The sequence below is a fragment of the Sinocyclocheilus rhinocerous genome, unplaced genomic scaffold (assembly GCF_001515625.1).
Source record: "Sinocyclocheilus rhinocerous isolate Xijiao unplaced genomic scaffold, SAMN03320098_v1.1 scaffold2019, whole genome shotgun sequence".
NCBI lineage: Eukaryota > Metazoa > Chordata > Actinopteri > Cypriniformes > Cyprinidae > Sinocyclocheilus > Sinocyclocheilus rhinocerous.
The window spans coordinates 30,067-47,542 of NW_015660491.1; the positions used below are offsets into that span (position 1 = coordinate 30,067).

General features: G+C 33.9%; 1 protein-coding gene across 1 annotated transcript in view; it reads right to left on the reverse strand.

Moving 5' to 3' along the window:
- LOC107724973 (aggrecan core protein-like) overlaps positions 1 to 17,476 on the reverse strand; it is a gene marked incomplete at its 3' end in the record, with an annotated part of 64,309 nt that overhangs the window by 29,532 nt on the left and 17,301 nt on the right. The window contains exon 2 of the mRNA XM_016534079.1: positions 5,078 to 5,142. Within this exon, the coding sequence (XP_016389565.1) occupies positions 5,078 to 5,141 (64 nt within the window). The remainder of the gene's footprint in view (positions 1 to 5,077; positions 5,143 to 17,476) is intronic.

Sequence of the window (17,476 nt, forward strand, 5' to 3'; positions counted from 1 at the left end):
ACACACACACACACTAACACACACACACACTCACACTCACTCACACACACACAAACACACACAAACTCACACACACACACACACACATTCCCAATAGACTCGCAGATGGGGGTTACAGATGAATGTATTACGTGAATAACCTTTCCAGCTCCACACACACATAAACACAGGAGCACCTGCAGTAGTTTACACCTCGCAGCCTCACCATCATAACCATGGCAACCGCTGCTCAGTAACCAGGAGCGATGGGAGGACGGGGGTCTGCTGCTCGGCTCGATACGCTAAATCTGATTCCAGTCGCCAGCCGTCCAAACATTCAGCTCAAACAACACAAAGCACTGCTGATCTGCTGCAAACTCAGGAGCTGCCCATAGAGACAAGAGTCACAGGATGAACGCTGATCCAAAAGACAGGCAGCAGCTTCATGTTGCCTACTAAGACACCTCGTTAGGGCTCAAACCGCATGTTATGGCAGAAATGCATGTCCATCGTGAATAAGGCAATGCCAGAATCAGTGTTGCTATTGTTAACTAAAACGAAAACGAAAACTGCAAAAAATAATTTTCATTGATAATAATAAAATAAATAATTAATTTAAATATAGCTGAAATAAAATATAAATATTACATGAAAAACTTAAATGAAAATGAGAAATGTCACCTTGGCAACTAACTTAAATAAAATAAGCTTAAGTTGAAGTACTAAAATTACTAAAACTAAAACTGAAATAAATATAAATTAAAGCTAAATATAAAAAAACTAATAAAAAGGACTAACATACTGTATATAACAAAATGACTAAAACTTAGAAATATTGCCTTGGCAAGTAACTAAAAACAAGTTGAAGTACTAAGATTACTAAAACTGAAATAAATATAAATTAAAGCTAAATAAAAATATTTTTATAAAAAAATACAAAAAAGAAACCACAAATGCAAGTATGAGTGTGTGTGTGTGTGTGTGTGTGTCTGTCTGTCTGTGTGTGTGTGTGTGTGTGTGTGTGTGAGTGTGTGTGTGTGTATGAGTGTGTGTGTGTGTGTGTGTGTGTCTGTCTGTGTGTGTGTGTGTGTGTGTGTGTGTGAGTGTGTGTGTGTGTATGAGTGTGTGTGTGTGTGTGTGTGTGTCTGTCTGTGTGTGTGTGTGTGTGTGTGTGTGTGAGTGTGTGTGTGTGTATGAGTGTGTGTGTGTGTGTGTGTGTGTCTGTCTGTGTGTGTGTGTGTGTGTGTGTGTGTGAGTGTGTGTGTGTGTGTGTGTGTGTGTGCACGTGTGTGTGTGCGCGTGTGTGTGTGTGTGTGTGTGTGTGTGTGTGTGTATAATCAATCCTCTGTTCCTCAACAGTCTCGGCTACTTGGAAACTAGATTTGTACATTTTCTGAGGAGAATATGAGTGCCGTCTGCCTGTGCCATGCCGCTGAGAGCTGTGGGCGCTTTCCAGGACCAACTCCAAATCTCTCTGATATTCTGATAGATACAGCTCATAAAAATACAATAAAAATACAGCAGTAAAAAGCAACGATTAACAAAACAATTATTTTGCTATAAAAACAGCAATGTATAATGTCATGCAGGAACTTCTGTGGTCACTATTGTGTGATGATCTGAACAAACCAGGAGCCAGATGCAGGAGCCATTCTTAAGAATAAAATTCTTCTTAACTGCGATTTTCTTACTTAAGAAAAAACAAGAATATTTTGTTTTCCCAAAAACTTTCTTAAAGGGACGGTTCGCTTAAAACTGAACATTTTGTCATCATTTAATTACCCTCAAGTTATTCCAAAACTCTGTCCAACTTGTCTCCTGTTGGACACAAAATACATTTTGGTAACCAAACGGTTTTTGGTCCCCATTGACTTTCATAGTATTTTTTTTTCCATACTATGGAGGTCAATAGGGACCAGCAACTGTTTGGTTACCAACATCCTTCAACAGGAGAAACTTACGGTGGCCGAGAGAGCTCAACGTGCTGCAACTTAAGAAAACACATGCAAATTGAAAAAACACCAGCAAATTAAGAAAACATCTTCATCAGTTTGACAACACACGCGCTGCAAATCCTCACAACACATGCAAACTCCTACAGGTTCAGAACAACTTGAGAGTGATTAAATAAGGACAATTTAAATTTTTCTGTGAACTATCCCTTTAAGAATGTTCTTATCTGCTTTTTAAAGATTGTTCATAAGACAAAACTAAAGAAGAAATTGAATAAACTCTTAAAGTTAGAACAACCTCCAACCTGTCTTAAATCCTCAAAGGTAAGATGTTTAATTAATTTTCTGGAGTTGTTCAAATATTAAGCATTACAACATAACACTAGCTATGCATATTACTCTTATTAGTGATGTGCACAAGTTTTCTGAAGTGACACCAATGATCGCTCATGATTATGCATGACTTGACTTTTTGCTGTAATTATATTTTATAATTACAAAACTTTGAGGTGTTTTTCGTTGAGTTGATCAGCAAATCATATAATTAGATAAACGATAAATGTTCTAACGTCTTACAAATTTTTCAAGAACTGTACTGAAGATCATTCTTACGAACTTCTTAGAATTAATTGTAAGAAATTTCTTATCTTCTTCCTTAAGAATATCTGGTCCCAGAACTTTCTAAAACTAAAACGGAAATAAATATAAATTAAAGCTAAAAAAGACTAATAAAAATGCATTTATAATTGAATGGATAACAATTATTATTATATATTAGATCAATGGATAGATATAAAAAAAAAAATGGTAAAAAAAATTGCCATCTAAATAAATCTGCTTATTTTACAGATTTATTTTTTTTATCAAGTTCACATTTTTTTATATTTATTTATTTTCAAATTATTTCTAATTTAGTAAATATTGTTAAATAAATATAAATTCATTGCTATGCATGTGTTTTACTATCTTTAAATAAAATAGTGTACTGCATTAACAAATGTTTAATTAATCTGACCCTAGTGTAAAGTGTTACCAAGATTTTAAAAAAGTGTTTTTTGTTCATACAACAAAAATCAATGGGGTTGTTTTTTCTTCAAAATGTTTTTTTTTTTTCACAGAAGAAAGAAAGTATTCAGTAAGCAGTTTTTACATTTAACTAGTAGCCTCTTAGTGAACAGCAGCTTTGTGCCTGTCGTATATCTCGACGTCCGCTCTAAAGAGGGCAGGTCTGAGTGTACAGGGGGCATAAATCGTCCTGGCAGGAGGGAGTGATTTCCCATCATCCTTCAAAGCAGCCACCCACCGCTAAAGAGCCGCTGACTGAAGCTGCCAGTGAAAACATTTGGCCTATGAAGCATTTTGCGGTCGCTCACACACACACTGATCCGTTTAAGTGGTAGGTGGGCTTCTCTGAGGTGACAGACGGGTTACGTGCGGTCAGGCCTGACTGAGATATTCAGCATGAGTACAAAGAACCTGAGAGAGAACCAGCATCCACAGCGAGCCTGCAGTTACACGCACATCAGACGGTTCGAAGCGCAGCTCACTCCTGACACACGAACAGTAACACTAGCAAGAACACACATGAGCAACATGCACATTTCTTCTGCATGAGCACTAATTTAAGCACAAACATGATGTTTTAAGTAGAATTGTCATTGTATGTATAAAATCTTTGCTGAATTCAAAATTCAATAAAAACTCGTGCAAAACCTTGCTTTAAATTTTATAATTTTTCATTGACTTGATCAGCAAAATCATCCAATCAGATAAAAGATAAATCTTCTTAAGAGAATATTTGAGAACTTCGTACAATTCTTTCAAGAATTGCACTAAAAAATATTCTTACAAACTTCTTGGAAGTAATCGTAAGCAACTTCTTTCCTAAGAATATCTGGTCTCAGAACTTTCTAAAACTAAAACTGAAATAAATATAAATTAAAGCTAAATAGAAAAACAAAAAACAAAGACTAATAAAAATTACAAGCATTTATAATTGGATTACTGGTGGGATACCACTGGTGGGATACTATTTTAGTATCATTTAATACTATTAGGCCTATAGGTTTTTATTGATATTTTGATTTTTTTTTTTTTCATTTTAGTTTAATAATTTTTGCTTTTTTTAAATGTCTATATAGTTTTTATCTTTAATTATTTTAGCACTTAAACTAAACAGAAATTAGAAATGATGCCTTGGAAATTAACTGAAATAAAATACGTTGAAGGATTTTTATTTTATTTCAAGTTACAATAGTTTTAGTTAACGAGAATGATTAAAAACGTTCGTCAACGACCTTTTTTTTTTCCATGACTAAGACAATAAAAAAAAAACAATTTAACAATAACTGCAACTATATCAACAACATGCAATGTTTTTACAAAAGACAAGATATATATATATATATAAACTTTACCATCTCACTTTATTTTAGTCTACAAAAATGAGACAAAATATTACAGTTTTTTTTTTTATTACAATTGCTGTTTTAATAGACATAGACATAAAACATGAACATAATTCATATTATGAATATTAAGAATTAATATGAGGAATTTTACTTGTTTTAGCTTTTGAGATAATCTTCTTGTTTTAGTGTTAATTTATAATAATAACAAAAAGAAAAATATAATAAGACAGGAAACTCGATTAGGTCAAATAAACAAAGCATCTGAGTTGATGTTCTGTTGATTTGTTGATTTGTGCTTACATGAAAGTGCAATAATTTTGTTGAAATGTAAAAAGAAATTTTCTCAAATGACTAATAATTGTGACTTTAATTTTTGAGTTGAACCATTACCATACAGCACGACTAAACAGGACTAAAATATGACTAAAATGTAAACAGTTTTCATTGACTGCAACTGAACGTCCAGACATTGTCAACTAAAATCTAAATCTCAGGTGTAAATGTAATCTTTAAGAATGAAAAAATTAAACAATTTTCATTGTCAAAACTCTTCTTTTGTGTTCATACAGATGAAATAAGGTACAGGTCTGTCATAATTACAGCAGCACCATGTCATGTTGCTCTTTCCAGCTGTTATTGAATGCAAGAACATGACCTGTGTGAGCGGCCCCATATGCATGAGGTCCTAGTTTGGTTCAAATGCTGTTAAGAGAGAAAAAGTGAACCAGAACTCACCGCATTCTGCTGACAACACAAGCAGAACCGCAAGAACCTGCAGCTGCAGCCCGACACGCAACATCCTGTGTAGAGAGGAGAAAGCAATGAGAATTATAAAAAACAATACTGGCTGCGTCTCAATTCCTATTGCTATACTAACCATGTACTTCACTGACAATGGGAAAGTAAACACTTTTGAGTGTGTACTCAGAGAGTGCAGAATTGGGACGACCTGCCATGCCTTGCATACTAGTTCACCTGTTCTTATAATCCGAGTATAATGAAAGGAAACAGAGGACTACTGAGGTTATATCTTGGGTTTTAGACCAAGAACATGTATTAACAAAGTCAGTTTTGACTTTAAAGTTGATCTGGTTAACATGAAGCAATGCACCAAATGTAGGACTCTATGATTTCCGTCCATCAGGAAAATGCAGACAGAATCACAAAATCCATTAATAAAAATGGAATTTACTGTATAACGTGGAATGTCGCAGAATTTGTCAAATTTTGGATGAACAAATCAAAAGTAGGCCAGTACACTTAAATATGATACGGACTAATGTCTGAATATTAAACCACAAAAAGACTATTTAAATATGAATCCTGCATGTTCTGCATGTCTCTGTGTGAATGAATGGCGCAGAGACGCGGTTTTGTTTACTACATACATACTGAAGCATTTTACCGTTTTAATGGAAAAAAACTATCGTCATATCATATATACACAGAAATTCACGGCATCCCGCCAAAATAAAAGTTTGGTTTAACTTGAAGAAACTGTGACAGAAATATATTACTATTGTACAGTAGAACCTACGTCTTAATGAACTACTACTATTAATAATAAATAATAATAATAATAATAGATCAGAAATAATCACACAAATTTTCTTCCATGTTTTAATTTTAACAATAAAACTGTTGTGCAGCACTTTGTATGCCAATAAAATGAAAGGGTTTGTTTAACATTCATTTGATTAAAAGAGAAACTACATTAATGTTTTATGCCTTCATTTGATAAAAATGAAAAAAAAAAATTTATATTAAATTAATTTGTTTTATGAATTCAATTATTTAGACATGCTTTTGATTACTAAAATGTAATTAAACTATTAAAATGGAATCCAGAAAAATTAAAACAGAAAACAGAATTTGGTCAAAATAAAACGAGTTTGAGAAAAAAATAAAAATGTATTTCATAGGGCCCTAAAAATTTTATTTTATTTAAACTTGTAATAAATTGATGTTAAATTGTATAAGTTTCATGATTTCAATTAATTAAACATGCTTTTTGATTAATACAATTTAATTTAACCATTAAAACTGAGTCCAAAAAAAACGGAATCCAGAAAAATTAAAATGGAAAAAACGGATTTTGGAAAAAATAAATAAAAATGATTTCATAGGGCCCTATTACTGACCTGACAATCAAATACACCCTGAGCTTTCTTGCACTAATACTGAAAAGAAGAACACATAAGAAACACAGTGTGCAGATGGAAAATGACAGAGGTTTATTAGGCGGACTGTGTGTCCTTTATAAAGGAGATGAAGGAGAATATGAATATTAATGCAGTGGAAGGACGCTGGTAAGGAAGGTTTTTTTTTGTAATCCAACACTAGCCACCCGACAGATACACCAACAACAACACTCTCAGAATAGTAATCAGCCCTCTCTCCCACAGTTTCACTGAACTTCCCCTCGCTGTACGTCTCTCTCTGTGGGTGGTCTGTCTTTCAGTATCCTTCACGCCGTCTCTAATCCTGCTCAGACAGGAAATGTCTGGCTTCTGGAAAATTGCTCTCTATATTCCATTCTTTTAAGTGTAATGAAACACACGGCAATGCCCTAATGACAGAGAACCCCCTAGTAACTGCTAGCACCACCCTAGGGACCACACAAAAAACCCTAGTAACTGTTTAGCTACACCCTAAAAACCCCCCAGCAATGCACTGGTAACCATGACCACCCTAGAGACCATCTAGAGCCCCCTAACAACCACTTAGCAACACCCTAGCAACAACCCAGAACACCCAGCAACCACCTAGCAAAGCCCTAGTAACCAATCAGAACCCCCTAGTTACTTAGCAACACCCTAGTAGCTAGAACCCCCTAGTAACTGATTAGCAACTATCTAGCAACTTCCCAGAACACCATAACCACCTAGCAATACTCTAATAACCACCCAAACCCTGCTAGCGACCACCTAGAACCCCCTAGTACCCATTTAGCAACACCCTAACGACCACCCAGAACCCCTAGTAACTGCTAATCAACACCCTAGAGACCACCTAGAACCCCCAACAACTTACCAATACCTTAGTAACCCCCAGAACCTCCTAGTAACTGCTTATGAACACCCTAGCGACCACACAGAACACCATAACCAACTAGCAATACCCTAGTAACCCCCAGGACCCCCTTGTAACTGCTTAGCAACACCCTAGCGATCACCCAAAACATCATAACCACATAGCAATACCCTAGTAACCCCCAGAATTCCCTAGTACCCGTTTAGCAACACCTTAGTGACCATCCAGAACACCCTTGTAACTGTTTAGCAACACCCTAACGACCACCCAAAACATCATAACCACATAGCAATACCCTAGTAACCCCCAGAATTCCCTAGTACCCGTTTAGCAACACCTTAGTGACCATCCAGAACACCATAACTACATAGCAATACCCTAGTAACCCCCAAATTTCCCTAGTACCCATTTAACAACACCCTAATGACCACCCAGTACACCATAACCACATAGCAATACCCTAGTAACCCCCAGAATTCCCTAGTACCCATTTAACAACACCCTAACGACCATCCAGAACACCATAACCACTTAGCAATACCCTAGTAACCCCCAAAATCCCCTAGTAAATGCTTAGCAACACCCTAACGACCACTCAAAACACAATAACCACCTAGCAACACCCTAGCGACCACCTAGTACCCCCAGTACCCATTTAGCAACACCCTAGCAACCACCCAAAACACCTAAGCAATGAATCAGCTAAGAAAAGCTGTCTGGCTCACTTAACTTCATGGAGCTGTAATGAGCATGAGCATAAGGAGGCCTCGGCAGGTTCATGAGAGGCTGAGAGATCAGGAGGGTGTGAACCTGGTGTCAGTCAGCAGGACGTGTGGAGTGATTTCAAGCCCTCTATCCATTATGCATGCTGCGAGGACTCGCTCCCTGATCTCTCTCGACTGGCACCAGCATCACGACACTCGGCTTACAGCTCACAAACACTCTGCCAACAGCACCTCCACAGGGAAACATGGAGAGAGGAGGAGAAACGCCAGCATTTAAGAGCCAAACAGCACCAGAGACAGCAAGAGAGAGAGAGAAAGACGGAAATAAAAGGGACGGAAGACTTATTTACAGGCATGGGAAGGTCGTGCACCAGCTCGGCTCCAGCATTGAAATGTCAGATGAGTTTCTGGGCGAGCGAGCAGCTATTCTCTCTACTGTAAACGCAAATTCACTGATGCTCCAGGCGTTTAGCATTTCAATTCCTGAAGGATTCAGCAGCGTTTTTGTCAGAGGTGATTTAATTCGCATCAGTTAGCTGTGCTATTTAGAGCAGTAATTAGACACAGCTGAGGCCAATTCAAGAGTGGGACTTTAACAAACCACGTTACTGGAACTGCAGCATTTACGATAAGCAAATGCGAGCAGGACTGTGTGTTTATGGGACGTATCAAAGTCGTCTCGTAGCCCACGGCTGTTTAATGCATACTGCACAGTAAAATAACAAGCACACAGCTTTTCTTATCAGCCCGCCTGCAAACAACAAGCGAAGAAGAACTAATGGATTTCTGGACTAAATAGACAGTTTTTGGTCAAAACAAGATGCAAAACTATTTAAGGAAGCAATGTCTTTATAATTTAATAAATACCAATTTGTATAATACTTAAAAAATAGAGTAATGTTTTTCTGGCACGAAAACAATGAGGTAACACATTTACACTAAATACAACCAATAAAACTTTTTTTAAAAATCAAATTATTTTTTTTAAAGAAATTAATACTTTTATTAAAAAAGGATACATTAAAATGATCAAAAGTGACAATAAAGACATTTATAATGTTACCAAAGATTTCTATTTCAAATAAATGCTGTTCTTTTGAACTTTCTATTCATCTGTGAATCCTGAAAAATAAAATGTATCACAGTTTCCACAAAAATATTGGGCAGCACAACTGTTTGATAATAACCAGAAATGTTTCTTGAGCAGCAAATCAGTATATTAGAATAATTTCTTAAGATCATGTGACACTGAAGACTGCAGTAATGATGCTGAAAATACAGCTTTGATCACAGAAATAAATTACAGTTTACAATATATTCACATAGAAAACAGCTATTTAAAATTGTGATAATATTTCACAATATTACTGTTTTTACTGTATTTTTCATCAAACAAATGCAGCCTTGGTGAGCAGAAGAGACTCTTTCATAAACATTACAAATCCAAATTTTTGAACAGTAGTACAACTTAAGCAAAAAGCCTTTAACTAAATACTTATTTCACAACAAAATGAGGCACAAGGACTTCTGGAAATACTTCTGAACAATGGCTCAAATAAACCAATACTGATTACTTGTAATGATTCATCTGAATGAGTCGCTTTAGTAAAATAAATCAGACCAATATAGAGGAGATTGTGTTTGATTACTGATCAGCTCAGTCTGTGCAACACAACGTGACATCAACATCAAAAGCTACACAGCCTCTTCAGTAAAGCAGCTAGTTGCTGGAGAAGCTGCATTTTTCACAGATAAGCTACTGCCACACTGACAAATGTTAGTAGCCCTGTTACTTAGTTAACAGCCTCTCCAGCAATATAGTGTGTGTGTGTATGTGTGTGTGTGTGTGTGTGTGTGTGTGTGAAAACAAGTCTGATATCTGATCGCATGCACACTGCAGTGCACTATGGGAGGATTTGGAAGAAGATGCAAACAGTGAGTCTCAATATGAACCCAAACATTTCTCATCAAATGATCTGAGCTGCTCTCTGCATTCACTTTATAGCTCTAAACTCTTACTGGATGACAACTAGTGACTCATTTGTTTCTCTTTTTATTTCTACTATGAGATTTTAAGTGAAAGATTCGATATGAAAGCTATGAAAGCACAATATCTAAGCAATAAAACAACAAGAAAATGATAAAGATGTCTGATTGACAGCTTGCAAAACAAGTTATATGTCAGACAGACTGAGATAAACTGTGATGTTTGTCTGAAATGTCAGTTGAGTCACATTATGAGAGTATAAACACTGAGCTTTTTTTGTTTTGTTTTTGAGGTGTCTTCATCGGCATCTTAAGCAGAAGAAGGGGAAGGAAGATTAAAAATGAATCAGAGTGAATGAAATCAATATAATGTGATATTTTAAATATAGATTTTTTTTTCAGAATAGCACACAGGGGAAAAACAGTATAACAATAAAATAATGACTGTGACTTTTACTTTTAGCATTAATATTCTGCCTTCTTGATCTAAAAGACTGGAAAATTATATGAAAGTCATGCACATAGTCTTGATGAAATGATAAATACATAGCATTTAAAAACTGAAAAAATGAAAACAATTTTCATTCAGAAATTGTCGAAAATTTCAAATAATTACAAAGAATCGACAAAGTAACACATTGAATTAAACAAGAAATTTTGAAGTAGAAAGACTGAAATAGAATTTTCTTTTAAAACACAAACTCTATTAATGCTTGTTTTACTCAAAGCTATAAAAAAATAATTTAGTAAAAAACGTGAAAAATGTAAATCTGGGAAAAGGTTTCAACACAATCATTTAATATAATATTTAATATTTATCTGGCACGACATCTTAAAAATTGAAATCACACATTTACATTAAATACAACTAGTAAAACTCTAATTTCTATACACCTAACTATACACTCTATACACCTATTCTATACACCTAACATTCAAAAGTTTGGGTCAGTAAGATTTTTATTGATTTAGTTTTTGTTTTTTTTATCAAGGATGCATTTTGAGCAACTTACATTTTACAATATATTCACATAGAAAACACTTATTTTAAATTGTAATAATATTTCACTGTTTTTACTGTATTATTGACCAAATAAGTGCAGCCTTGGCAAGAAGAGAGTTCTTTTAGAAACATGGGCTAAATAAGGTTTTTTAAAGATTAGCCGCAACATTTTTTTTCCAAACCTTTGAAGTCAAAAACTGCTTATCACTTTATTTTGCTTACGTCACATTTAATGTAACTTAAGCAAAATAAAGTGATACGCAGTTTTTGACTTATTTTTGACTTATTACACAACAAATGAATCAGTGAATGATTCTGGCACAGTCTCATTTGTGCACTGAAACTGCTACACAATTATTTGACTTTTTTCCACACTAGTCTATAATTGTGGAATCATGCATCTCAGATAAACAAACTATGATTAGTCGTGGACGGTTCTTAAACTACACAGTCTACCAAACTTCAAGAGTTATGATTAGCTATCCCCATCTTTGAGTTAAAGCTGAAGGCACTGAGTTAGTTTGAGGTCGTCATGAATAAAGACTGCTTCACCACAATCCACCAGCCAATCTGTGTGCTCAGACTAGTTAAACTCTCATTGTCAAGCCAATATAAAGCCCAAAGGTGCTTTGCATGTCTAACGTCGGTGATGAATTCAGCGGCTCTTAATTCCACTTGGCATTTTCTGATTAAATCAGCGTCTGTGTTTTCCAGGCCAAACACCCGCTGCTCAAACGCAGCGCCAGCGGCTCGCTCCCCGTGTGACTTCATCAAAGCGAGACGCGGCTGACACTGATGCTGGACGCCGTGGCTGCAGTAATTGGCAGCCGCTGGATCGCTCGCTCTGTGTCGCTGCTGCTTCATGCCGTTGGTGTTTGATTGGTTTGTGTGAGTCTGCGCTCAGTGCTCTCTCTAAAACTCTCTATAAACCCTAAAACATTTTTACTCAAACTATTGCCCGTACAAAATGCATTTAATTAGATGTTTTTCATTTATGTATCTATCTATCTATCTATCTATCTATTTATGTATTTATTTATTTATTTTCTACCTGTTTGCTGATTCACAATTAAGACCCTTCTTATATTTCATTCAATACTGAAAAGTGTCAATAAAATAGTTCAATCCAGTGCTATAAATGTAAACTAAAATCTGGTGTTTTGTTAGTATCATTGAGATACTATTATAGTTTATTTTTACATTTTACATTTTCATTTTCATTTCAGTTGAAGTTTTAGTAATTTCCCTGTGTTTTTGTCATTTTTATTAGTTTTATAAAAAACATGTCTATAAAATTTTTATTTCAGTTTTAGTTATTTTAGTACCACAAGACTAAATGAAAATAAGAAATTTTGCCTTGGCAAAGAGCTGAAATAAAATAACTTTAAATTTTATTTTATTTTATTTTATTTTAAGTAACAAAAATGTTTTTTTTTTAATGATTTAAATTTTAGTTAGCTATAATAACCCTGATTAAAATTAAAATTATTTTTAAATAATAACTGAAATAAAGATAAAATAAAATAAAATAAAATAAATATTAGATGGGAAAATGTAAACTTAATTTTAAAAAATTACAAAGCCTATAATAAATGAAAATCAAAATATTTCAATAATTCAAAACATTAATAAATACTTTAATAGTATATAAATAATACTAAAGCTCTAAAATTACTTAAACTAAAATTAAGTTGAATAAATACATAACACAAAAACTAATAAAAATGACAAGTGCATAACAAAAATAATAAACCTTAAACTGAAACTATAATGAAAACTAAATATAAAAATTACAATAATAGTATATGAATAATAATAAAACTGGTTCAATTAAAAGTGCATTATTTTACCCAATATTTGTGCTTACAGTGTATTTTTAAGCATATTAGATTACTGCATCCTTAGTCAACACAATTATTGCATGTTACTAAGTGACATGCATAAAAATACACCATAAACACAAATATTGCATGTTGCTAAGCAGTGTATTTTCATACATATGTGACCCTGGACCACAAAACCAGTCTTAAGTGTCAATTTTTCAAAATTGAGATTTATGCATCATCTGAAAGCTGAATAAATAATCTTTCCATTGATGTATGGTTTGTTATGATAGGACAATTGCATCCTCAGTATTAGCAACATACTAATGCTATATTTGTGCTGCCTATGTCGGTCGTTTCATGAGGTTCCTCTCCTCTACAGACAGTATGCAGGAATTAAGGCGGCTCACTAGGGTGCTTTAATCTCTCTGACGTCTCACTGTGAGCAGATTCACTGACGGGTCAGAGAGTTTGGTTTTCTGCCTCTTTGTGTAACTCTAATGGACTCGTGCAGCTCATCAGCACATTTGAGAGAAGATAATGAGAGATAATGAGCATTAATAAGCATTTTGCTCCACTCGAATGCCTCTTCAGACTCAAAGAGGGACGAGACATTAAAACAACAAACAGCCTCGAACATCAGGAGGCTTCAGAGCTCAAAATGCCATCAAACTCTACAGAGGCAAACTCAATTTTCCTAGGCCAAAATCACTGGCCCTGTATTAAATATTATAAAGAGCTCTTTTTAAAGCAACTTATACAATACTGTTCAAAAGTTTGGGGTCAGTGATTTTCTTTTTAAATAATTAATACTTTTATTCAGCAAGGACGCATTAAATTGATCAAAAGTGACATTTATAATGTTACAAAAGATTTCTATTTCAAATAAATGCTGTTCTTTTGAGCTTTCTATTCATCTGTGAATCCTGAAAAATAAAATGTATCACAGTTTCCACAAAAATATTGAGCAGCACAACTGTTTTTAACATTGATAATAATCAGAAATGTTTCTTGAGCAGCAAATCAGCATATTAGAATGATTTCTGAAGATCATGTGACACTGAAGACTGGAGTAATGATGCTGAAAATACAGCTTTGATCACAGGAATAAATTACATTTTACTATATATTCACATAGAAAACAGTTATTTTAAATTGTTATAATATTTCACTGTTTCTACTGTATTTTTGATTAAATACATGCAGCCTTAGTGAGCAGAAGAGACTTCTTTTGTAAACATTTAAATAAATCTGAATTATTCCAAACTTTTGAGCAACAGTGCAATTTAAGCAAAAAAATATATATATATATTGTAAATAAAACAAAGATTATTAGAGTATGTTTTACAAGAAAATACTATTTTAACATTTTTACTTCAAAATTTCAATTAAATTCAATTTGATTCAATGTGTTACTTGCCCTTTTTTGTAATTATTTGTGAAATTTACCAGCAATTTCTGAGTGAAAATTGTTTCAAAGTAAATCATATACCAAATTTCTTCCAGTGCACGCACACACAAACACACACACTCACTCACTCACTCACTCACTCACTCACTACGACAGCTATAAATTCAGTTTTGCTGGAAAACAATCATCAACAAGCAACCTCGACTACATATTTAAATCAGCACAACAACAACAACAAGGTTCAAAATATCCCATAAATCCAAATGTTTTCATTCTTGGAAACACTATGAGATGGATTTCATGGAGATGTGGGTTTATGACATCATTCAAATGTGCCAGCATTATGGGAAAGAGATCATAAATCATAAACAAACTCCAGCATTCAGTTTTAAAGAGAAGATATGCTGCAACTAAACTCATGATAAAATACAAAAAGCAGATCTTCAGATGAGACACTAACACACACATGCATGTACACAAACACAAAGCTCTATTCCTCTGTGTTTCTCTATTTACAGCTCAGACAGACGCTTCTCAGCTCACATGCCCACACACATCAGAATGAAGCGACTCTCCTATTCAAATCAGTTTAAATCTAATCCGGTTCATTTACATGCAGGACAGTCTGTGGGAGTCAAAACCACCCACAGCAAAGACAAACCACACATCTCTGTGATATCTACTCTAGACAACAGCAATGAGATCTAATGGAGAGCAAGCAGAAACATTTCTCCGCTGAGTCAAGAGATCTTAAAATGAACTCAAACATTTCTCACCCAGCTCAAGATTCATTTTATGCCTCTAAACTCTTACTGGACGACAAGTATTGTTTTGATTTCTCCTGGTGAATTTTAGAAGAATCATCTAAGAAAAAACACTTAAATGAATTACATCTTGGGATCTCCGTTCAGTTGAGCTCTGAAAGACACACACACACACAGACACAGACACAGACACAGACACACACACACACACACAGGTCAAACTATAATCAATTTTTTAAAAAGTTTCAAAAAAATTTAGAAATGTTGAATGAAATAGATTAATTTCAAGTACTTGAATTACTAAAACTGAAATAAAAATAAAAGCTAAATAGAATTTAGTTTTTTTTAAAAAGACGAAAAACTAAAAAAAGACAAAAGCATATTAAAATGAAAACTGAAAATATAAAAATAAAAGCTAATCTATAATCAATGCTCACACTGTATATCGCAAACGATTTCAGATATTTTGTTGTGAAACAGCAAGTAAAAACATTTCAAAGGACATACTACAATATACCACAATTAAATTTAATACTAGTTTTAATATTATTAAAAAATACTATACTATACTATAATAATATTTTAACTTGTTGCTTTCGCAAAATTATAAAGATATTCATACAAATAAAGTACTTTGAAATAAGAAATTTTGAATTCAGTGTTGTTAATGTTAACTAAAATTACTAAAAAAATTATTTTCGTAAAATAAAATAATAAAACAAAAAATGAATTTTGGTAACACTTTAGATTAGGGAACACATATTAATTAAGAGTCAATCAATCTACATAAAAAATATTGGTCACAAATGATTTATAAATAATAAAAGATATAAATCGGTTTTTACAGATGCAAATATGTTAGAAACGATGCATCGCGATACAAATTCCAACTTGTATCCTATGCACACTTTTTTAAATCGATGCATCGCATTGTCAACTTTTATGCCGATGCACTGATGCAAATCGGTGAATCTTACCATCCCTACTATAATAGTATATAAATAATGGTGATTCCTTTAAGAAGACACAGAAGAACAGCGCATGGACTATTTTATGGTGCATTTTTGGAGCTTTGTTGTTTCTTCCACCATATAAATGAGCAGCTTAAACATTTTAAAAAAATATCTCCTTTTGTGTTCCATGCAACATAAATAAAAACTGCATGGCATAAAAACTTTTTATATTTTTCGGCGAGCCCATTTGAGTATTATGGGAATTTCAGACATAAAAAAGGCTACACTATCCGTTTTTTTTTTTCCACTCTGTCCTTCTTTTGTCAATATCAAGCACACACCTGCCAAGAGAACAAAGGCACATCAATGGCAGGGACAATATACTATAACTTGCTCCTTTGACACACTGGAATGACCGGCTCTGATGCATTCTTATTGCCGCTATTTCTAGAGGTGACTGATGAGAGCTCTGGTCTCTTGCCATGAGTTCACTCCACTCTGCACAAATATAAATGGCAATGGATCAATAGCGCACACAGCTCAGTTACTCTAGACATCACCTTGGCTCCAGCTCGCACACAGCCTTCATTCTTCTCATCAGGTACGAGCAGTGCTGAGAAGACTCCTAAGGGCTGTTAAAGGATGATCATGTTTCAGATGGAGGCAGAACCAGTTTCATTAAATTCTTCAGCATGAGGCGGACAATTCATCTTGAGTTTCACTCATCAGTTAATGAGGCACAAATTAAACAAAATGCAAAACAATAGTAGTTAAATGCTTTTAGTAATAAGGAGTGGCTAAATAATAACAGTCTCATATTTATTGGTTGACTGTGTTTTTCAGTGGCAGATGTCAATACTAACAACAATATATGTATACATAAATAACAATACACATATGTGAGAGTGTGAGTGTGTGTGTGTGTGTGTGTGTGTGTGGAGAGAGAGAGACATAAGCAAAATTGTGGAAATTAAATAGGGCTCTAAAATTGATTAATCGCAATTAATCGATAAACGCAATTATTAATCGCAATTAATAAAATTTTAGAGCCCTATTTAATGCCCACAATTTTGCTGATGTCTCTCTGCATTAATTGCCTCTCTGCAATTAATCGATAAACTCTTATTCAAAATAACAGTTTGTGTTTACATATATTATATATAAATATAAATAAATATTACATATATTTCTTAAATATATACATGTATGTGTGTATTAATATATACATACATGTGCTGTCTAGCACTACCCATAAAATCATCCCTAGTATTATTTATATGAAGTGATTAAAATAATATAAAATTAATGATTAAAAGTACTTTTCACAGTCTGTGACCCTCCATTTCTGAAAAAGTGGGGACTCTGTATTTTATGTAGCTGTATTTTATATATAGCCTATATATATATATATATATATATATATATATAGCCTATAT